This window comes from Empidonax traillii, unplaced genomic scaffold, assembly GCF_003031625.1.
Source record: "Empidonax traillii isolate 1590-97213 ecotype Southwest subspecies unplaced genomic scaffold, ASM303162v1 scaffold854:size264813, whole genome shotgun sequence".
Classification (NCBI taxonomy): domain Eukaryota; kingdom Metazoa; phylum Chordata; class Aves; order Passeriformes; family Tyrannidae; genus Empidonax; species Empidonax traillii.
In genome coordinates, this window is record NW_020956047.1 from 230,369 (window position 1) to 252,482 (window position 22,114).

A 22,114-nucleotide genomic window follows, 5' to 3' on the forward strand; every position below is an offset into this window, starting at 1 on the left:
GAGGGCAGCGGGGGATGCTCCTCGTGGGGAAGGGGCCGGGCGGGCCGGGGCCGGGCACGGGCGAACCCCGCGCGGCATAATCTGTAAATTATTAGGAGTGGAAGTTTCCAGAAATATTTTTTTGTGTGTGTGTGCGTGTGTCTGTGCAGCAGTATTGAAACGTCCGCCTGCATCACGTGGGGAGCCCTGTATAGAGCGCAGGGCTGGAGCCCAGGGGAGGAGGAGGAGGAGGAGGGAGGGGCTGCGGGGCCGCCGCGCTCCGCAGGGCCCCGGCCCGCCCGACCCACCGCCCGGGCTCGTTCCCCGCCGCCAGCCGGGCCCCGCCGCCCTTTCCCGGGAGTCGGGAGCCGCTTCCCGGGAGCCGCGGCCCTGCCCGCCCTCCGCGGCGCTGCGGCGGCAGCCGCGGGAGGGCCGCCGAGCCGGGTGGGTGGGAGTTATTTCCAGCCCGAGAGGAGCGCTCCGAGGTGCGGGGCAGATGTGATTTAATCCGGCTCGTCCTCCCGCTTCACGTGCGAAGCGGCGAGAGGGGGAGAGGTGCTTTGGCTGCAGTCGCTGGTGTGTGGAGTGGGATGCGAGCGCGGCGTTTTCGGAGCCGCTCACCCTTCCTGGGTGGGATTTGCGAGTGATGCAGCTGATTCCTTGGAAGAGGAGGGCACTTCACTTGCATGGCGTGCTTGGGAATGGGGCACAGTGACTCTCACAGGGTGGTTTTGTTTTTTTGTTTTTTTTTTTAATCGCTGCCCCCAGTGAGCTTTAAAAAGCTGGGTTGAAGGTGCTCTAGGATTCGTGGTGAATACTCAACATTTCTTCCTGTTAAATGCCTGCTCTTGTTGCTGTGCTGCCGAAATGAATCGGGTCTAGCATAACAAGCAAACTGTTGTGTTAAAGGTCCAGGGTCATCGAGAGTTGGGATAACTGTGTAAACAGTGCTGTAAATGCAGTTCTTTTGACCTTCGGTAGATGTCACATTCTTGCCATGTTGTAGGTTGTAGTTCAGATTCTTTTTTCTTTCTTTCTTTTTTAAACTTTCCCTCTTTTATTTCTGTTTTCCCGTTTATTGGCAATCAAGAATTGATCAGTGGCGGGTTCCTGGAGGTGAAGTTTAAACCTGTTCGGAGTTAGGGCGCGATGGGGGAGGGAGAAGTGCAGGAGCGGAGTAAATCAGAGATTAAGAGCTCCGTGTGGGGACAGCGTCAGGAGTTGGGCGCAGTTGGTGTTGACCACGAAGCCGCCATTTCTGTGTTCCAGCTGCCCGGGGAGGTGTAGGTCATTCCGAAGATAATGCTGGGAGTGGCGAAGGGCCCTATTCAAAACATTTCCTTTCTGCTCCCGTGTGGTGAATGGCTTCTCCTGGTCACGCGCGGCTCCTCCTTGGCCCTCTCGGGGGCTGCGTGAAAACCACGGAGGGAGGCTCGGACCTGCAATGAATGGCCCTTCCTACCTGAGGACAGTTTGGAAAGCGCTTTCCCGGCTCCCGCGTGAGTGCTGGAGGCCAGATGTGGACAAAAAGGGGCGTGCCTGGAGCCGCGTGGCTCAGGGAGCATTAACTGCTCTGCTCCCGTCCGCGGGGGCATTTTCCTTCCTGTGCTGTTGCTCGGTGTCTTCGTCTGCCAGGTGACATTTCCAAGTGTCCTCCTGACCCAGAGGAATGACATCAAGAGTGGACTCGGCCTTCCCTGCTGTTCTGTTTCTGGTTTCCAAACTTCGCGTTGCGATTTTGGAAACTTTGGGAGTTGGGGGAGGGAGTGTTAATTAAATTTTAATTTATTTTGTTTTCTACGGGGTGTTCATTTCCTTCTGGTTTTCCAGGTAGATGTGAAAAAAGACTGACTGGTGTTGAAATGGAGCCCTCCAAATTAACGTAGTGATACTGACTTTTTAACTTGAAAATCCAATTAAAATATTTGGGTTTGAAGCTATTTTTATATATATAGAAGTAAAAGAAAGTGCTTGAGACTACTTGCAAATACGCGTTTCTGAACAAAAGACTTTCCTTGTCTGAATGATACTGTAGGACTTTCACCTAATTAATTAGTAGTTCCAAGGGTTGAGGCACAGGTTTGTCTTGCTCCTCACTTTTGAGCATGACTAAAATACATAAAGCGTAAATCAAATTCTTCCTTACACAGGGAGTTTATTTAGTAAGAGCACACCTGACTTGGGGTTACCCCGAAGAAGGGTTGGCTGGGTGTGTTTCTGGAAGAGTTTCAGATTGTATCTCTGAGTACGCACATGGCTCTAGTGAAACTTTTTTCATTGATCCTGCAGTTGTCCAGACAGACTTCTGGCTGTTTGAAAGGGCAGTTTCGTCTGGAATTTGTACCTGTGCAGAGCTCTGAAAAGAGGGGGGTGAGTGGCCCAGAGGTGCTGTAGAGGTGGAGGGTGGGATGATGTCTTAACAGTCACTGTGAGAAAAGGGCAGTAAATTTGATTAGGAGTCTCCAGCATGAGTGGTGTGTGTGTGAAAAGGGTAGAGTATAATTTACCATACAAAGTCTTATGGCTTCTGGCTAATTTTCCTGCTTTTCACGGTTATCTTTTCCTTGTACCAGTCTTTGGCTGGTAAAGCATCTTCCATGCCCACCCCTTTGCATAATATTGAGGCTGCTCTGTCTAGGATAAAGAGTTAAAAGAGTGTGTCCCTGCTTTGAGGGGACCTGAAACCTCCAGTAGAATTCCATTTGGGTTGGAATTGCTCTCACGTGGCACAGAGTAACCTGCTGATTTAACACTCCCTTTGCTTCGTGTTCTCAAAGTGTCTTCAGTCAACTTACTTAGTTTTAGTGCTCGTTATTTACTTGTATGTAGTTAACTTGCAAGGTGGTGTTTTTTATCCCCCCTCAAGTATTTGAAAAATGCCCTCTGGCTCAGTTCTTGCCTGTGTGTTTGTAGATCACGTTTCAGCTGCAGTCCCAAGTGTTTAAAAGCTTTTAGAACTCCCCTAAATGTGCTGTTGGCCTTGGGAACTCAATATTGGGCTGAGATGGCCCAGTGGGGGGGGTTTGGGTGTAATGATCCCCGGGGGTTCCCACCAGCAAACTTACTGGTTGACCCGTATTTAGGAACTGTTAGGTATTGATACCTGCTCTGAAATAAATTCTAGGGTGCTGATAATGCAGCCCATTGACCAGTCAGGCTCTTAGTAAGTGGGTTTTTACCTGTTGAAAGGCCTGAGAGATGAGTTGGGGCAGTAATGGATGAATTTTTCAGGGGAAAAAAAAAAAAAGGCAGTTTATCCTGTTGTGTTCCCCCAACCAAAACAGGGTTGGATTCAGTGCTACCTGCTACGAGCATCTCGTTTCAGTGAGATGAGCTAACTTGAAGCACTTGCTTTGCAGCTGCACCTGATCATAGTTTCTTACTAACCCTTTTTTCTCTCAAATTTCTTTTGCAGTAATCTATGCCAGCAATTATGACAATGTTAGCAGACCATGCAGCTCGTCAGCTGCTGGATTTTAACCAGAAACTGGATATCAATCTCTTGGACAATGTGGTGAACTGCTTGTACCATGGAGAAGGTGCACAGGTAAGGTGGGCTTGGAACCTGCTCTTGTTGACAGTGTTTAACCTTAGAACAAATCAGTTAAAAAAAATTTATTCCTTACAATTCAGGCCCATTAGTGAAGTTACTGTGCTGGTGACTGGCATGTCACTGTGAATGTCCTGTGAATTCCTATAGTGAAGTGACACTTAGGGAGATGTTTGGGGTGTGTTCATTTCTAGCTTGCCTTCTGCTATGGAGAGGTGGTAGCAAGGTCCCTTCTGCTTGCAGCTCACCTTTTCTGACTTAAATCTTCAGGAAGGTCTGAATTACCTGTTCCTTGTTCTCATGGACAGGACTGTGAAGCCATAAATTCAACGTTGGCTTCGCTGACAAATTGTATTTACCAGAACAGTCTTAGTGATGTTATTTACTCTGTGTTATAAAGAAACACGTCACACACATCTAAGAGAAGAGTTTGTTCCTCTCTTGTGTCTGGTCTCTTTTTGCCCATTGCTGTTTGCACAGGTGGTTCTTGGCACTATTTGGACTTGGTGCAGATTGTGAATTTTTAAGTTGAAATGTAGGGCCTGGGTGCATTTGTGTCTTTGCATGTATTGCCTTGAAAGTGAATCTTGTATTGCTTTTATCTATTTCTCGAACTGCTTTGGAAATAAGACTTAAAATGTTGGAAGCAAGCATTGCTACGAGGGTGTTGGCCTAGTTCCTCGTCTGGCAGATTTTCATTGTCCACTCTCAACAAATCAGGAGTTCCAGTGTCAGGCATAGATAGTCTTGCACAACAATAAGAAGCAAATTAAATGAGACAAAGTTCTTAATGCTTTTCTATTCCTCCCAGCTGTTAGAATAAACAACAATATACTTGCTTTGTGTATCTGTTTAGGGGGAAAAAAAAAAAAAGCTTTTGTAAGGCTTACTGATGTGAATTCCTACAGGTATTGAAATACCTCGCTGTGATTTGAAATATTTGCATGTCGAGTGTTCTAAGTTCAAATAGGGAACTTGCTGGAGGTTTTTTTTCATGCTCAAATGACAGTAAATTGCTTGTGTTTTGTGCCTTCAAAGTATGGACTTCTGAGCGCTTGTTTTGTGCTGTGTTTGTTTGCTGCCTTACAAAACAAGGGATGTTGATAGCAGTGCTTGGTTTGAGTGGGCTTGAAAAAGTTGGGAAGGTTTATGAGGAGAGTAAGGGTTTACCACTAAAGAGAATTATCAAATTGCCATTGTTGTGGCCCTGTGAGAAGTTGCTTCACTTAAAAAAGCTGGATGTAGTCTCCAGTGTTGGGAAAATTATTGCAATAAGAAGCAAAAATTCAAGAGGTGGTGTCTAACTGGCAGAAGTGAATTATGATATAAAGTTATTTGAAATACCTGTACTAATATGTGTCACCTCAATGAAAGCTTTTTAGGTGTTTTAGTACATTTTAAAGGTGGAGACATTCCAGTCTTTTACTTCTCCCAGGGAGTTCAAAGGTTCCTGCAGGAAAAAAAATGGTTCTGTGTGGAGTCTGAGAGCTCAAATCAGAAAGGGTGACAGGAGTAATGGAAGTTGAGGAAACTAAATATTAAAATTGGGGGGAGATTCGCAATGGTTTGCCTGGACTAGATTAGGGTAATGTTGGGGTAAAACAGGTTTAAAAAGCAGCCTGGATGGCCTGTGCTGAACTTGCTTTCACATTCACCTGTCTCCTCCTCCTGCTTAAATCTTATCTCTGCTTGCAAAACTGTTATCTGCTCATCTGTGTTAGGCAAGAAAGAAGCTATTTTCTCTCTTAAACCTTTAAATGCTTTTCTCTTCTTGGCTTTTTTTTGGGGGAGGTTTACTTCCTGAAAAGAACGAGTGTCCCCACCCCACACATGACTAAGGAGATTTCATACAACTCCTGGGTGGTTTCCTGCTCTCCTCCCAGACTCCTCATTCCACTGAGCTGTTCAATCTTCACCTGGCCACAAGGATGATTTGCTGATGTCTTTTTGGTACCAACACCACCACGAGGCTTTGTTCTTGACCGAGCGTTCCTGTTAAATTTACGCTGCTCAGAAACTGCAGGAGTTGATGTCCAGAAAAGGGAGGGGTTAGTGGGTATGACAGTGAACATTCCAGCGTTTGGGAGAGGGACGTGGAGTGTCTGTGAGTTTGTTGGTGTTGAAATTGGATCCTGTGACATGTCACCAGTATTAGGAGCAGAAAGGAGGCCAGTATGAAAACACACTCTCAGATTGACCCTGGAAGCAATGCAGCTATTCCTTCCCTCTTTGAACTGGATCAAAAGTGCTGACTTATACTTTTTTTTTTTTTTTTTTCTTTTTTATTCTGATGCCATACTGTAACAACATGGCTCCACTGGCCTTAACCAGTGTTTGTGTGGTACTTGTCCATGTCAAACCTGCAGGGACTTCCCTGCTGCTCAGAGTCTCTGTCAGACTGGGAATTGCACCACTGGGATCATTCATACCAGGATTTTACAGCTACTTTAGACATTTTTGCTCTTCGCTGTTGTGGCTTCCAATTTTAATTTGTAAATCCCATACCCAGTTTGTCTGTTTCTTGCATTGTGTGTATGTAGGGTTTGGGTCTTGATTGGGTTTCTGTCTTACTGAGAATCCTGTTTTCTTGTGCCAGTTGATGATTAGCTCAGGTGTCTCCTTGGAGCAGACCAGAAATCTGCATGGCTGTAGTAAAGTTGAAGTTAATCCTAAAGTAAAGCTTTACCTGCTTTGTAATTCTGTTGAATTGGCTCTGCAGAGAGCAGTGAAAGGATGAACTCAGTTCTAAGCGAGCTGTGATGTAAAATGTTCCTTTTGTTGGTAAGGTAGTGCCTGATAATTGTAGGGGCTGTGATTTGCAGCGAGGTTCGTCAGTAAACTGCACTTTTGGAAACAGCAAGCATCGTTTTGGCTCCCTAAAAAATGCTTTGGGACATCCAGGCCTTTGAAAAGGGTGGCTGAAATGAATCCAGCTGTTCCAACGTGTAATTGCTTCAAATGAGCTTTTGCAAGTTGCTGAAACCACAGCCTCTTGTACAATAATTGATCGTGTCAGTCCCCAGGAAGAGCAAACCATCAGCATGACCAACTCCCTTCCTCCCCCCACCCCAGTCAGTGTTATTCCTGCTTTGTGAGCTGTCACATGCACCGAGGATTCCTGAGAAGCAGGGATGGGAGACCTCTAATGCTCTGCTCCTGGATTCTTCCAAATCCAGCCTGTCGTTCCTAGCTCAGCAGCTTCACAGGGTGATGCAGCACTCCTCAAGGCTGCCACCTCACAGGGGTGTTTCCACTGCAACCAGAAAGTTTGGCCGCTCTGGAGTGGAGTTTTATCAAGATGACTTTCCCTGTAATGTGTGATGGTCTGGATTCATTGGGTATGGAAGAGTGAAAGTAATTCCTGCTTGCCATCAGTGGCTTTTGGAGTTTGGTGGGTAATAAACTTCAGCTGGCACAGAGGGAGGCTCGAGGGACTTGTTGCTGCTGCTTGAGCTCGGCCTAACTCTTGGCTGAGGGAGTTAAAGAAGTGTTCCATGTTAATGTCTTCACTGAGAGTATGGAATTTCTCAAATAATCTCACACTAACACTGTTTTTAATCAAATTTGCTTTTAGCAAAGAATGGCACAGGAAGTGTTGACTCACTTAAAAGAACATCCCGATGCGTGGACAAGAGTTGATACAATTTTGGAGTTCTCTCAGAACATGAACACCAAAGTAAGCAAATCAACTTTTATTTATATTCAGTTTTCCTCTTTCTCCCATTCATAAACTTTGAGGAAGGTATCTCATTTTTAGCTTTCTTGATTCCAACCGCATTTTTTTAATTGCCTTGTTCTCCAAGTTGGCTTGAAACGAGAATTGTAAATGGATAAAATATTCAGCCCTCCTTTAACATTGACAAGAGTTCCCCTCCCCCCCTTTTTTTTTTTTTTTTTTTGAGGATGAGCTGAATTGGAAACCCAAAATTCTTCTCAAGGCACATAAAAAGCCAGTTGCAAAGACTGGTGTGTCTGTGGACATCTGAGTCACAGTTCTCCTAGAGCCACATTTTGTCCTTGGGGAAGTGCTTGGCTGTTTGCAATCACAGTAAAAGCCACGTGCACGTAACTGAGGAGAAAATCTGTCCCTGGGAGTGTTAAGATGTCAGTGAAAGTTAATTTAACCCCCCCCAAACTCTGTAGTATGAGATCTGCTGTGCAGAACACGTTTGCTTTGTGCTGCTGTGTGAAACCCATCCATCCACCGTGGGACAGGCTAAAAGGGGCACCAGTCAGGGCTTTTCCTGCAATTTTAAATGCTTTGCCTTAAGACTTCTTAAGTTTGAACCTAAAATGTGCTTTCACTGTCTAAAGTTGATGATTATTATCTCAGATAACTGACATGCATGTTTTTCTGCTGGATACACACTGTGTTCAAACAGAAGAAAGTCGTGTTTGGATGGTTTCTGAAGTCATGTGATATTCCTGAAGCAGTTCCATATTTTTTTTCTTCCTTGCTCTCTGAAGTTGAGGGGAAAACAGTTTAAAGAACTTCCTCAAAGTAACACCTTTAAGCACCTTTAAGTAACAGTGTTTGCCTGTTTGCTTGCCTGGTAAACTTTGCTTTTTATACTGACAGACATTACTAATGTTTAAGTCGATTTATCAACAGTATTTTTAAAAACTCAAAATTGTGTCTTGTGAAAAAATGAGATGATTAGAGGAACAGAAAGAAAGCAACAGGTAAAGAATTCTTCCATTTACCATAAAACTGCAAATGATGTGGTGCTCGATTTCTGCACTCTGACATTTGGCTTTTTTTTTTTTTGTGCGATCATCTTTTTTTTTTTTTTTTTTTTTTTTTTTTTTTTTTTTTTTTTTTTTTTTTTTTTTTTTTTTTTTTTTTTTTTTTTTTTTTTTTCTCTCTCTTTAATTGAAAGCTTGTTAACACTACCTGATATTAATCATAATGTTCCATTATGTTGATTGCTTGTAATAGGAAGAAAAGGGGTGTCTTCCTGTGCAACTGACACAGCTAGGCTTTGACGGCAGGCCTCCACAAGGTCTACCCTTTTGATTCCCTTTAACTCAATTATTCTGTTCATCAATTGTTTATTTTTTTTTTTTTTTTTTTTTTTTTTTTTTTTTTTTTTTTTTTTGTTTTTTTGGTTCTTGGGAGGCGGGAGGGGAAAGGGGATTCGCTGCATAAAATAAGTAAATAAAGGGTGCCGTGGAGATTTCTACCAGAAGGGATCATTTCTTGCTGCTTCTGTGTTTTTTTTTCTTTTTTTTGGAGTTTTTGCTGTTGTTTGTCCCTCATCTTCATAACTGGGCGGGGAATTAGGGAATTAGGAATAAGCAAAGCAAGACCAAAGGGTTTTGATGAAATAGTTTTAATCCCATAGTTCAAATGGCAGAACTTGTTGAAAGGTATCAGTGACTTTTTTTGTGTGTCTCACTGTCAATGGGATAGAAATAATTTAGACCCATCAAATCCAATGAAGCTTAAAAACGAAATAAAAAAACCTTGCAGGGTGTTCAGGCAGGCTGAGGAAGCCCTTCCAGTGGGATGTGCAGGTGGAAGTTGTCCTGTTGCAGTACTTGATCAAATGCCAGAACCGTGAAATTGGTGTAGGTTACTGTTCTGGGGCCAATTATAAACCAGAAATGAGTCAAATGAAACTTAAAAACAAAGTAAAAAACCCAGGGGGCCCTTTGCAGGATGCTCAGGCAGGAATGAAGAAGCCCTTCCAAGGGTATGGCAAGAAGGATGTGCAGGTGAAGGTTGTTCTGTTGGAGTAGTTGATTAAAAACCTTGATAGTTCAAATGCCAGAACTGTGGTATTGCTGCCAGTGATTTTTTTGGGGGGGGTTTAGTGTATCTAATTATCAGGGAAACATAAAAAATGAAAACCATCGAGTCAAGTGTAGCTTAAAAAAAAAAAAAAGTAAAAAAACCCCAAAGGTCCCTTGCAGGATGTTCAGGCAGGCTGATGGTTTTGTAATTGGTGTCAGTGGCTGTTTTGGGCTGGGTGTATCTAATTGTCAAGGAAATATAAAAAATTAGAACCACCAAGTCAGAGGAGGTTTAGAACCAAAGCAAAACACCTTGCAGGATGTTCAGGCAGGATGAAGAAGCCCTTCCAACATGGAATGGCCAGAAGGATGTGCAGGTGAAGGTTTTATTCCTGCTGCTGTTCAGTTTTATGTGGAAATACAGGGAAAAAGGAGTATTTTTAGGACTGGGGAAGAGGTGGACAGGACACTGCAGAGGGCAGAGCTGAAGCCACACGTGGAGAAAAGGAGTAGAAACGTCGATATCAGGAACCTGGTGCAGAGTTTAAGGTGCAGGAATCCAGATGAGACATTGGAAGAGATAATGAGGGATAGGTGTGGCAGATTGCTGCAGGTGCCTGTCCTTTTCTTGACTCCAGGAAATACAAGTGGGGGGAAAAAAAAGACTTAAAAGATGAGGTCTGTCCTTAATTTGTCCTCAGGCTTTTCATTGAACTTTGGTCATCTGGTGCTTTTGTAGAGTTAAACCAGACCTGCCATTCTGGTTGTTGAAGCTAGAGAAGTTCACCTACAGAAAGAAGTTTGGAAGCCAAATGAACATTTTTGGTCAGCTGTCACCTGACAGAAATATTGATGTGTGCCTGTAGAATGTAGACATTTAATAGGGTTTAGATCTGCCACTGTCTGATGTAAATATTCGTCCTGTCAATTTTTTTAGGGGCTTTTAGTGTGTTTTGTATTGGGAGCCTGGATCAGTTGCAGATAAGTCTATAAATTTACAGCAGTGGCTGAAATCTTCTCCTGGGAAGCATTTTGCTTAAGAATGTTATTTTTTTTTTCCATGAAAATTCCCTTGATTTCAGTCAGTTTTTCTGCCAGTTAAGTCAATGTACAGGTTAAAATCTAGCTGATAAACTTCTGCTTTTTTTTTTTTTTTGATACCCAAAATTTTGGAAGGTGACAGAATATTTTACAAATGCAGGATGTGCAGGTGGAACCTCCTTGGAACGGGGCAGGGGGTCAGGTAGAGAAGCAGATGGATGCAGGTTATGTCAAGATGAGAACAGCAAAGCTGACAGTTGAATGCAATGTAGTTTGGGACAATCTACATTGTGTTTTTTTTTTTTTTTAATGAAAATGAAGCTCCCGTGATCCCTTTTGGTCGAAATGCTCCTGCTCCTACTCTGTGTAACAACTAACCTTTTTAAAGAGGAACTCTTATTCTCAGCCAAACTTTGAACTGTGGAAACTTGAGTTTACCTTTCAGGCATTTGATGTGATGTGGGTTTTGGTTTGTTTTTTTTTTTCTTCTTCTTCCTAATCCACTGCAGATAAAGTGAAGGGGAAACTCCTCGGCCCCTTTTCTCTCCTGTCCATTCATGCTAATGGGGTTTTACTGATGAAAGCTCTTTGATATCATCACAAACTCCTTTTCCCTATTACTGTGAGTTGGCAGTAGGGACAAATGGGCAGAGGGAAACGGTCCTTTACTGATTTCTGGGCAAACATAACGGGTTCCATAGGAAGGAATTCCTGAAAGGTAAAATGATTTCCAAGAGCTTATTCACATTTTTATTTATTTTTTTTTTTAATTGTTCTTTGACTGAGCACAAAAGTTCATCTTTAAATAGTAGAAATAGCTGCCATATCGGGGTGGGTATTGAAATTAAAGAAACCTGTGGGTTGTCTTGCTGTTCCTAAAGTAACACACCAGTGAAGTTTGGGAAATACTTCCTTTAGGAAGTGCCAGTGTCAGGACATGCCATGCTAAGACAAGATTTCTTTTTTTTTTTCCAGCTCTTAGAGGAACAGTAGGAAGCTTGAGGCACCATCCAAGCTGCTAAATATTTTAGGAGCCTGGTTGTGTTAATGCTCAGACACAGGGGCAGTCATTTATGATACAAATTCATATCTGGCTGCTGCTTCTCCAGAAATCCCAAATTTTCTGCCAGAGGGCTTGTCATTATTGGTTTCCCCCCCCTCCTGGTGTGAGCATGAGCAAACAGCAGGACTTAGCCTAGCCAGGAATAAACCAAGGAAATGCAATGCATGAAACCTCAGTAAATGGGTGAATAGCCATGTATTTCATGAAACTGTTAGTTTAATAATCTTGAAAGCCTTAGATGTTGAAGTGTGAATGTCTGATTGATTGAATGAGAGTCCTGAGAGCTGGTTAGCCCTACAGTAACGTGCTCACATTTTGTTCTTCTCCCATTTCAGTATTATGGGCTGCAAATCTTGGAAAATGTGATAAAAACAAGATGGAAGATTCTTCCAAGGAACCAGTGCGAAGGTACGGAGGGGTTTTCCCTTTCCTCATAACTCGGGGTGGGAACTGAGATTTAAACTGTCAGTCCCTGTGTAAGGAATTTTCAGCTTCAAATAGAATTTGGAGTATTTTTTTTTGTCCTGTAGTTAAGATTGCCAGAGCTTTTGTGTGGATGATGAAATCACATCTTTCCTTTTTGTGATCCTGGTCTCAGTTGGGGTGGTGAGCTCCTGTAATTCTGCTGCACCTGGGAGTGTGTGCAGATTTGTGTGACCTTTTTGAATTGTTTTAAAATAGAAACAGTGAAGAAATGCACAGTTTTACCTATTAATGGTCATTCTAGGCATTCATGTGAGTGTATATACAGCTTGTATATAGATTGCTTGTAATTGGGGCAGTGTAGGGTAATTAACCTCCCTTCTCCCATCACTGCAAGGAATCTGCAAGTCTGAAATGCTGTTGATTTTATGGATTTTTTACCTCCCTTATGGGTTGCAGTGGACTTGTAGCTGTTGCTGTGGTAAATGGGGGTGCCTCAGTGGGACAGGAGTGGGGCTTTATTCACGTGCTTTTCTGCCAAGTCATTATGTTAAGCACAACCCCTTTAAATCCTTGATGTTGAATGTTGTCACTTGGCTTTTTATTAAGGGCAGCTTTTGGAACTCACTGAAGTTATCCCAAATCTCTGTGTTCTGCTGGGAGCTTTTATTCAATTTTTACTGCCCGTGCTCAGGTCCCAAAACTGTATTATTTGAAACAGAAGAGTTAAATGGTGATGAAAGCAAAGGTGTGGGGAGAGACATTCACGTTTTTGTGCTTGCCACTCTTCTCACCTTTCCCCCCATCCCACAGATAAAGCAAAAGTGAAAGTGAGGTTTCCATTCATTCTGCTGTTTTCTCTCTGTGGGAGCAGAGCAGGAGGAAGGGCAGGAGTTGTTGTGCTGCCCACTGGTGAGGGTAGAAGAGATGACACAGAGATGGTCTGTCTTGATAGTTTGGAACTGAGCAAGTGCCAGATCCAGGGTGTAATTCAGTAATTTTAAGTCTTAGAGACACTCAATGCATAAAATAAATGAGAAATGGTGGTGGATGTGGTCAAGAACTATCCTAAATAGAGCTTGATACAATGCAAAATAAAGTTACTGTCTGGAGCTGTGCAATCAGCTTGGAGTATTTTATTCTTACTTTTCCTGACTTCCATACCTCCAGAGGGAAAAAAATCCTTCAGATCTTGTTTTAGGGGAACTGGGTGAGCTGGGTTGTACCTGTGTGGTTTCTCCTGCACATCAGCAGTGCAAGAACCAAATATATTTCATGTATTATGGCATTTGATCCCTCAGTGGTGCGGGAGGGAGAATCTGTCCCATCTCTAATCCAGTTTAATCTGGTCAGTGGTGGTGGGTTTTTAAGTTTGTTTTTTTATTTTTTTTATTAATTTTTGGCTGGCACAAAAGAACTGCTGCAGAGCTCCTTCGGGTGGTTTGATTACCTGGCAGATTGTAGGGCTGGGTAAATGGAGGTTTCTTGGGTTGACAGGATTTTCCTGTTTGAAGTGTTAACCAGTGGAATGTGTGTGCAGGGAACTGAAACTCAGGCCAACAAAGGAACGCTCAGGGACAAAGCCAATCGTGCAGGGTTCAAATCTGCCAGTTTTATCCTCATGTCTTAATTTATAAAAGATGTCTTCTACATCTGCTTTGTGTAGTAAATAGAGCTGACAAATCTTCCTCTTGGTTAGGGTGAAAATAAATGCATTTATGAGAAAAATGCAGTTCCACCTTTGCAGTCTTTAGGAGTTGAAGTCAAGAGCAGACCTGAATGAAGAAGTTTTTGAAACAGCTTCCCTGAAACTCGTTGAGGGAAATAAAACAATGTCCTTAATTACAGAGCCTGAACTGGAACTTTATTTTTAGATTATTTTTTGTTTTTCTGAGCTGTACCTGGAGTTGTTCCTCAGAATGACTCGGTTTATTGGCCAGAGCTTTATTGCTGCTTCTGTTCTGAGTGCTGGGAGGTTTCAGCTGCCAGCCTGGAATTCCAAGTGCAAGCAGGAAAATGCTTTCTTCACCTGTGCTCTTTAGACTTAAAGCTCCGTTCTGAAGTTCAGTTTTATTTCAAGGCAGCTCTTGGTTCTTGAGCTGTTCTGGCCCTGCTGCCTCTTTAAACTTCAGTGGAAAGTTGTCCTGCAGGGAGCGCTTGGAATGGTTCTGCCATGGTCACAGATGATGTCATGTGGTTTTCATTCAGGCCTCCCTCAGGGAGTGACGTATTCCAGAACATCCCATACTTGGCTTGTTTCCAGGGTTATTGTGCCATCATTCCCAAAGTTCTCACTTTTATGGAGGTGCTATGAAATTGCTTTAAACTCTGATATCCTTTGGAGTTTGATAATACTCTCCAAAGATGGCATTTATGAAAGTGCTGTGGATTTGGTAACAGTGTGAACAAACACCTGCCTGGGAATAAAGGATTCCTGGTCCTCAGCTCAGTGATACCTTTCATTAATCCTGCACTGGGAAATGAAATTGTGTTCCTGTGAACAGACAGAGCTTGTCTGGAGTGTTTAGAGTTGCAGTGGATAAGCACTTCTTCATTATGAAACCCAAATTGCTTCTACAACTTCTCACTTGCCTTTTTTTTTTTTTCTTTATATATTTTTTTTTCTTTTCAAACTGAGAAGTGTTCAGAGAGATGCAGTTCAGTGTCTCCCAGGAAGGCCCTGGAGTTGAGAGTTAAGCTTCTGCTGTAGTGGAAGCTGCTGGAGAAGAGGTTTTTCTGTGGAGGGATTGGATATTTTAATGGAAATCTCTGGCCTGGCTTCCTGAAGAGATGGTTTTTAATTCTCTGTGCAACGAAGGGGGAATGAGCTGCATGGCACTTCTGTGTGTGTGGGAAGACAGGTTCTTTTTCCAGAGTTTTCGTGACTTTGCTGTTGAAAATCAAATAGATTATGGCTTGGTTTGGTTCATCACTAAGGGGCAAAGGTGGTATTTTAACCACGTTTTGGGACTATTTAAACAGCTTAGTGTAAGTGTGAATGCATACAAACATCCCCAGAGGGGACAACTCAGCTTTAGCACTGGAAATTCGAATTCTGGTTGCAAAATAACGCTGAGTTACGTTGCCCTCCTGCTTCATTTATGAAAACATGAAAGTTCTGCAGTGGGAAACAGGAGTTGCTTGCGGGTTGTCAGGAGTTCAGTGCAGTTGTAGCGTCAGGTGGTCTTCGAAGCACGTTCGCCGTGCCCTGGGTGTTGTGGTTGGTGTGTTGGTGTTTTATTGCTTTATTGGAAGCTCTGTTTTCCAGGAATAGTCTGTCCTCTTCCTGCTTGGCTCAGGGAAGGGGCTGAGCTTGGCAGGTGTGTCGATGCCACCTTCAAACACCACTTCCCTTGAACTCCCTAAAACACTTGTAGCACATCCCATGGACTTCTTTTAGCACATCCCAGTTTTTTTGGGATGTGCCCTGCTGAAAAATGGTAATGAGCCTGGGTGTTGATTTTTTTTGTCCCAATATAAAGTTGACGTGCACTTGTTCTGCTGAGAAGTGCCTTTCCTGTGGGATGAGAAAGAAATGAGTTATTAAATGTGGAGCAGAAACCACTTAAGGTTAAAAAAAAAAAGGGGGCTAGAAAATTACAGTTAAGCCAAAAAAAGAGCTTTAGAGAGTTGGATTGCTGCTGCTGCTGCTGCTGCTGCTTTTAAAGGATTAGGAAAATATGACTTTGTTCACTGGGAGATCTCAGCAGCTGGCAGCATGAAAAAGAGCAAACTTTGTAGGTTGTCTTTTGAGTTGGGGTGACCACTTTTATTTTCATTTTTCTGATGGACAAGCCGTGGAGCAGAGCAGCTGTTTGTGGCTGCTGGTCTCAAGGCCAGATCAGTGGTAGCAGAATATTCAGATTGTTCCTGAACAGCACAATTCCACTGATGCAGCAAGATGGAAAATAACATAAATTAGCAGTCAGAACTCTTAAGAACAATATTAACTTTTTAATTCCTTTCTGAAATGCAAAGGGTTGTAACAGTAGGTTTCCCTAAGTGGTTTGGCAGACGGAATAGTTTAGTTTCTGGCACTGCAAACCTATTTCCATCCTATTTTGGTGGCTTTCCTATCTCATTTGTGAATTGCTGTAATGCTTCAGCAAAGTGTGTTTATTTGTTAGCTTTAAAATACTAGGGCAGGCCTGTGATGTCAGAGCAGTGCTTGGCAATAGCTCTTACCCAGGGACTGACAGTGCTGCTTCCAATAACTGGAGCAGTGTGGATTGATCCTAGCTGATGATCATGAGGAACAGCTTCATTTGCAATTGGAACTACCTGCAGAACAGCTCCTATCTAATGGCTCAAAGTCTAGAGCTGGTTTTTCCAGACTTCATGGGAATGCAGTTACTAAACCGTCTCTTTTAATCCTCTTGATTAGGCCTGAAATTGGAAAAAAAAATTTTTTAAAAATTACTAAATTTGCAGAAATCTTAGATAAGTTTTAAAACTTAGCAGAGTGGCTATTTTGTACATCCAAACTACGCTGTGGCAGGATTGATAAAGGTGGATTTTTTTGCATGTGGCACACAGGAGGGATGCTCACTGACACACGCAAACGTGGGCCTGAGAGGGGTTTCTTTTTAAAAACCACAGAGAATCTGAAATCAGAAATATTTGTAACTACATCTGTGATGTCTGGCACAGCTGAAAATCAATTCCTACCTCTCCTGCAGGTATTAAAAAATACGTTGTCGGCCTAATTATCAAGACCTCATCAGACCCAACGTGTGTAGAAGTAAGTGGTGACTCCTTCAGAGGGGAGGACGAGGGAGGGGAGCTTTGGGCATAACCTGACCGGTCTCTTCTCTCCCTCCAGAAAGAGAAAGTGTACATTGGGAAACTGAATATGATTCTCGTTCAGGTGAGCTGGGATTTTGGTAGTTTTGAACCTTGCCGTGAAGTGTCTCTGCCTTTGCCACGTTGTGTCTCACCTCGGGCTGCTCCGCTTTGCAGATCTTGAAACAGGAGTGGCCCAAGCACTGGCCCACCTTCATAAGTGACATCGTGGGGGCCAGCAGGACCAGTGAGAGCCTCTGTCAGAACAACATGGTCATCCTCAAACTCCTGAGCGAGGAGGTGTTCGATTTTTCCAGCGGCCAGATCACTCAAGTGAAAGCCAAGCATTTGAAAGACAGGCAAGTAGATACATTTCAGCTTCATTAACGGGGTAAATTCTGGGCTTGCTGCTGTTTAGTTGCTCTCCCTGCAGATGTCTCATGCCATTTCTGAGAGCCAGTGGGTTTCTGATTTTTTTTAAGAGCAAGGATACCTAACTATTGTACATCCAGGGATCTCTGCCTTGTTGCCGGTAGCATCTGCTGACTGATGGTTCCTGCCCTTTTAACAGATTGTATTCCCTAAGCCAGAAGTTGCAGGCACAGGATTCCAGCTGCTTCAAACTATGCATTATTTCCAGGTGGCTTGTGAATGCAAGACCTGTTTTGTGTGCGTAGATATTTCTATTTATGAAGGTGGAAATGCTTAATCTTTAATTTATTTTGTTTTACAGCATGTGCAATGAATTCTCGCAGATATTTCAGCTGTGTCAGTTTGTGATGGTAAGTCACAGTTCTTTACTGATGTTTTTAAGAACTCTCTCCTGCCTAACCAAGTGTCACAATGTCATAAACACTTCTTGGTCCTTCACAGGAAAACTCCCAAAATGCTCCCTTAGTCCACGCAACTTTGGAAACTTTGCTACGATTTCTGAACTGGATTCCTCTGGGATATATATTTGAGACCAAGTTAATCAGCACACTAATATACAAGGTACTCCTGCAAAAAGAAAAGAAAAGAAAAAATGAAAAGGAGCACTCTTAAAATGCAACCCAACTGCAGCCAAGCTGAGAGGGCAGCACTTCTGTAACGCTCTTTATTGTTCTTTCCTCGGCAGTTCTTAAATGTTCCCATGTTCCGAAACGTGTCTCTGAAGTGCCTCACAGAGATTGCAGGGGTCAGTGTCAGCCAGTACGAGGAGCAGTTTGTGACACTTTTTACCCTGACCATGATGCAGTTAAAACAGGTAATGTCTGTAATGAATCTCCCTTCGACCGTCCCGAAAGCAGTTTGTGAAGAACCTACTCAGACACCCATTAGATCAGATCTCCTGATAGGACGAGGGTTGTTCTTCAGTGGTATTTGTGGCCACGATCAGAAGATGCTGAGTGTATTTTTGTGACTCATTTGCAGCTGTCTTGGTTTGATGAATTAGTTCATTCGGAGCACTTGGGCTTTCTGATGTTGAAAGTAGAGAGAGGCACAACAGAACGTGCTACGTGGTTTTTAAGTCTTAACCCGACCCAACTTCTGCAAGTTGCTGTTTAATTTTTGGAACAGAGAGAAACATCTATCATACAAAACCACACATGAAATTGTATTTAATTTGATAATTCCCCTCTGAGCAGTTCAGATTCAGGTACAAGAATCTGTAACTTTCCTTATTGTATTTGCATCATAAGTAGACAGTTAAAGGGTTTTTTTGACAGTTTTTACCTCTCTTTGCAATACTGGTCCATCTTTAGGGTTTGCTGATACACAGTAGTTCTTCTGTATAAAAAAACAAATTCCTGACTGTGCCTCCATCCCTTTTAATTAGATGCTTCCTTTAAATACCAATATCCGACTTGCATACTCGAATGGCAAAGATGATGAACAGAACTTCATCCAGAACCTCAGTTTGTTCCTCTGCACGTTCCTCAAGGAGCACGGGCTGCTGATAGAAAAAAGATTAAATCTGAGGGAAACACTAATGGAGGTGAGTTCCTTGCTTTAGCCAGTTCAGAAATGTAAGCAAGTGTGTTTTCATACTCTACAATGTAGTTTTTAAATCATTATACTCAGCCCTAACTCTTAATGAATTTGGTTGCAAATATCCAATTGTAGCTCATTTAGAACTCAGGAGTATCACTTTTTTAGTTTAAAGGAACAGCTGTCAGCAGTTCCCAGAGAATTCTTGAATTGGCAGGTAGCAAGTGTTTAAAATAAAGGGGGAATTCTTCTTTATAACAGATGTTTATAAAGCTTGATTCTGAACAACTTGAGTCTCGTTTAGGATGTTGAAATGGCTGCAGATTTAACTTGATACACTCTGGTATAACAGAACCTGGTACAGGCCTTTCAAAAGAAAAGCTCTGTCATTCCAAGCTGTGCATTCCTGCTCTTGGGATGCAGCAGATCTCCTCAAGTTGTTCCACAGATTCGTGGGATCTCTGTGGACTCTTGAAGGAAGCTCCATCAGTTATTTCCAGTGAAATCACCAAGAGGGATTGATGTGTGTAAGATGAATGTACGGCTGTTTGAAATCCCTCTCGTGATGCTGTAGATGGAGATGCTCGATCAGATCTTTACCTTGGAGAACACTGCAAGTTGTTCCAGTACCTCAGCTGCGAAAATGTCTGCAGGTTTTATCACCAGGGAACTGAAAAATAAGCTTAGGCCAAAAAATGTTTATCTATGTAGCTCTAATTTCTATAGTTGATGTCTCAGCTTGTCAGAATTGCATCAGTGGCTTTCCCTCCTCAGCCTGCTCTGGTTGTTCTGTCTGTAAAGAAGTTGAAAATGTCCTGGTGGATCACTTGTATGGGAAGCAAAGGAGCAGAATTCCTGGGGAAAAGGACCCAGAACAAAGCAGCAGTAATAGTCCTGAGAACAGCAATCACTGGCACCAGCTGTTGAGGCCTTTGAGGCTCTGGAAATGCCCTGCAGGAGCTCCAGAGGCCACGGGTTTGATAATTTACAAACAGGCTGGTTTGGTGATGGCATTTCTTAAGGATGTCTTTAGGCTACTTCAGATCTGAGAGTTCAGACACACTTTGAAAAATAACAATAATTGACAGAACTCCTTGTTTGTGAGTTGCTCTGCCAGTCACAACTCTGACTTGACAGTGATGTCACTGCAGTGCTACTGCCTCTTCTTCCAAACTCTTGGCATTTTATCAGGATTTATCAGGGATAACTGAACTTAAAACAACTGTGCATCTATAATCTGTAACGGGCTGTCCACGCTTTTCCAGGCTCTTCATTACATGTTGTTGGTATCAGAAGTTGAAGAAACGGAAATTTTCAAGATCTGTCTCGAATATTGGAACCATTTGGCTGCTGAGCTCTACAGGGAAAGTCCCTTCTCAACATCTGCTTCTCCACTGCTTTCGGGGAGCCAACACTTCGATGTTCCTCCCAGGAGGCAGCTTTACCTGCCTGTTCTGTCCAAGGTAACCCAGGCTTAAGGAAAGATCTGCAAAGATCCAGATAATAAAGATTTTGCTTCTTGCAAGGAGTGACTGAAGAAAACTCCCCTTTCTTTGAGTAGTTGGTAGCTGATTCAACTCTTACTTCTGTCATCCCCTGCAATTAGGAAAATACTTGAGGTGACACCGGTGTATAACAAGGGTAAAAACCGTGTTTCAGCTTTTTTAAGATAAGAGATGTGAGATAAGATATGAGACCTAATTTAAAAAGAAATCAGTGTTAAATGGTTTCTTTTCACAGAAAGGCTGGAGTGTCACAGTTGGGAGTAAAAACCTTTGTGCTTGGGAGAAGTGATCTTTGAAAGACTCCTACTATGACATAGGCATTTTGAATCTGAAAAGTTTATCTGCTTTTATCTTCTATCTACTTATCTATAAGCGTGGCTGGGAGCCTGTGGGAACTGTGGGAGTGCTGTGGTGTTCCAGCAGGTTCCATTGTCTCTCCCCCAGGTGCGGTTGCTCATGGTGAGCCGCATGGCCAAGCCTGAGGAGGTCCTGGTTGTGGAGAACGATCAAGGGGAGGTGGTTCGGGAATTCATGAAGGACACAGACTCCATAAACTTGTATAAAAACATGAGAGAGACACTGGGTGAGTGGCCTGGCTGGAAGAAATATGTTTTTATCAAATGCAGATGGGAACACTGAGGGTTTAATAACAGGTTTTGGCACTGGGAGTGTGTGTGGGAAAGCTGTGGGATGCCAAGTGTGTGTGGGGATTATTTTTATCCTCACCCTTGTCCTTTTGGTGCAGGTACAGCCAGTGTAAGGTTAATTGTTGTAATTATTCTAATTGTCCACGTTTTTATATAGAACGTGGTAAAACTTTAGTGCTACTGTATAAATATTTATTTGATTTATTGGAATAAGACAATTACTGTATGTCCTGAGCCTTGGTTGTATTTCCAGGTACAGGATTATTTATATGAAAATGCAGGTTTGGTTCATATTGCTTTTAGTGTATTATCTTGTAGGATTCACTTAAAAAAAAAGGGAGAATGTGGTTGCAGCTGTTTCCTGTGGTCCAGTAAAAATCTATTTCTGAACCTGGCCTTAAATTGCTCTTGACTTGCTGGGATTTAGGATTGTATGTTGGAGACGGTAATCCTATTAGGGGCTGATGCAAATGTCTGAGTTGTGGTACCTGAATCTTCCACCTGGGCCTGTTCAGGAGCAGCAGCTCCAATTATTGCACCAGCAGACTTGGGAACACTGAAAGAAAGAGGCAGAGAGACTGTTCAGTGTCCCCCACAGGCAGCCAGTCCCACATTCCCTCCAGACCATCAGTTCAGATGCCTTTGGGTCATAATTGAACTGGGCAGCTTTACTGATTGCACTGGTGTGGGAGACGTTCATTGGTTTGGACTTCCCACATTGTTCTGAGGGATCTCAGCAAAACATCACATGCAGGCAGACCCAATAAAATTTACTGTCTGTCTTTAAAGCAGAGTTTCAACAAATTTGTGTTTAAAGCATCTCATTTTGTGCTGAGTTCAGCAGAGGAGCACTGCAATTGCCTGATAGTTTCAGTGTATTTTTATTTCACTGCTTATGGAGTTGCTGCTTTAAAATGTGCCTGTTCCACGTGTCGATGCCTTTCAGTTTACCTGACACACCTGGACTATGCAGACACAGAGCGAATTATGACTGAGAAACTCCACAATCAGGTGAATGGGACGGAGTGGTCGTGGAAGAACCTGAACACCCTGTGCTGGGCCATCGGCTCCATCAGCGGCGCGATGCACGAGGAGGACGAGAAGAGATTCCTCGTGACAGTAATTAAGGTATCCCAGGGCAGAACCATCAGCTCTGCTCAGACTTCACAGTTCAGGCACAAGTGTGGAGAAAGGCTGCTCTGTGTCCTTTTAGAAAGCTGCCTTGTAAATGCAGGGGGATGAGAGTAAATGAGTGGGAGATGTTGGGTCCTGAACGTGGGGCTGGTAAAGGTGTTAGCCATGACCAGTGCATTGATCCAATCAACCTCCTCCTGGGGGAAAGTTCAGTTCATGGTGAGGTGTCTTTCTTTGGGGATGCAGAAGAGCTGGAAAGGAGTTGCTGATGAAATAACAGGGG

At 43.1% G+C, this 22,114-nt stretch overlaps 1 protein-coding gene across 2 annotated transcripts in view; it reads left to right on the forward strand.

Moving 5' to 3' along the window:
• The window catches only part of XPO1 (exportin 1), a 46,279-nt gene that overhangs the window by 16,939 nt on the left and 7,226 nt on the right, over positions 1–22,114 (forward strand). Inside the window, exons 1-14 of one of the 2 annotated variants that reach the window (XM_027902232.1) lie at positions 2,204–2,349; positions 3,395–3,526; positions 7,104–7,205; positions 11,705–11,777; positions 16,472–16,533; positions 16,615–16,659; positions 16,752–16,933; positions 17,308–17,356; positions 17,448–17,567; positions 17,692–17,820; positions 18,394–18,552; positions 19,811–20,008; positions 20,495–20,633; positions 21,644–21,825. In XM_027902232.1, coding sequence (XP_027758033.1) covers positions 3,401–3,526; positions 7,104–7,205; positions 11,705–11,777; positions 16,472–16,533; positions 16,615–16,659; positions 16,752–16,933; positions 17,308–17,356; positions 17,448–17,567; positions 17,692–17,820; positions 18,394–18,552; positions 19,811–20,008; positions 20,495–20,633; positions 21,644–21,825 — 1,566 coding nt within the window. In that variant the 5' untranslated portion in view covers positions 2,204–2,349; positions 3,395–3,400. Of the gene's footprint in view, positions 1–2,203; positions 2,350–3,392; positions 3,527–7,103; positions 7,206–11,704; positions 11,778–16,471; positions 16,534–16,614; positions 16,660–16,751; positions 16,934–17,307; positions 17,357–17,447; positions 17,568–17,691; positions 17,821–18,393; positions 18,553–19,810; positions 20,009–20,494; positions 20,634–21,643; positions 21,826–22,114 lie in introns of those variants that run through there. The other variant, XM_027902231.1, reaches the window with a different exon arrangement.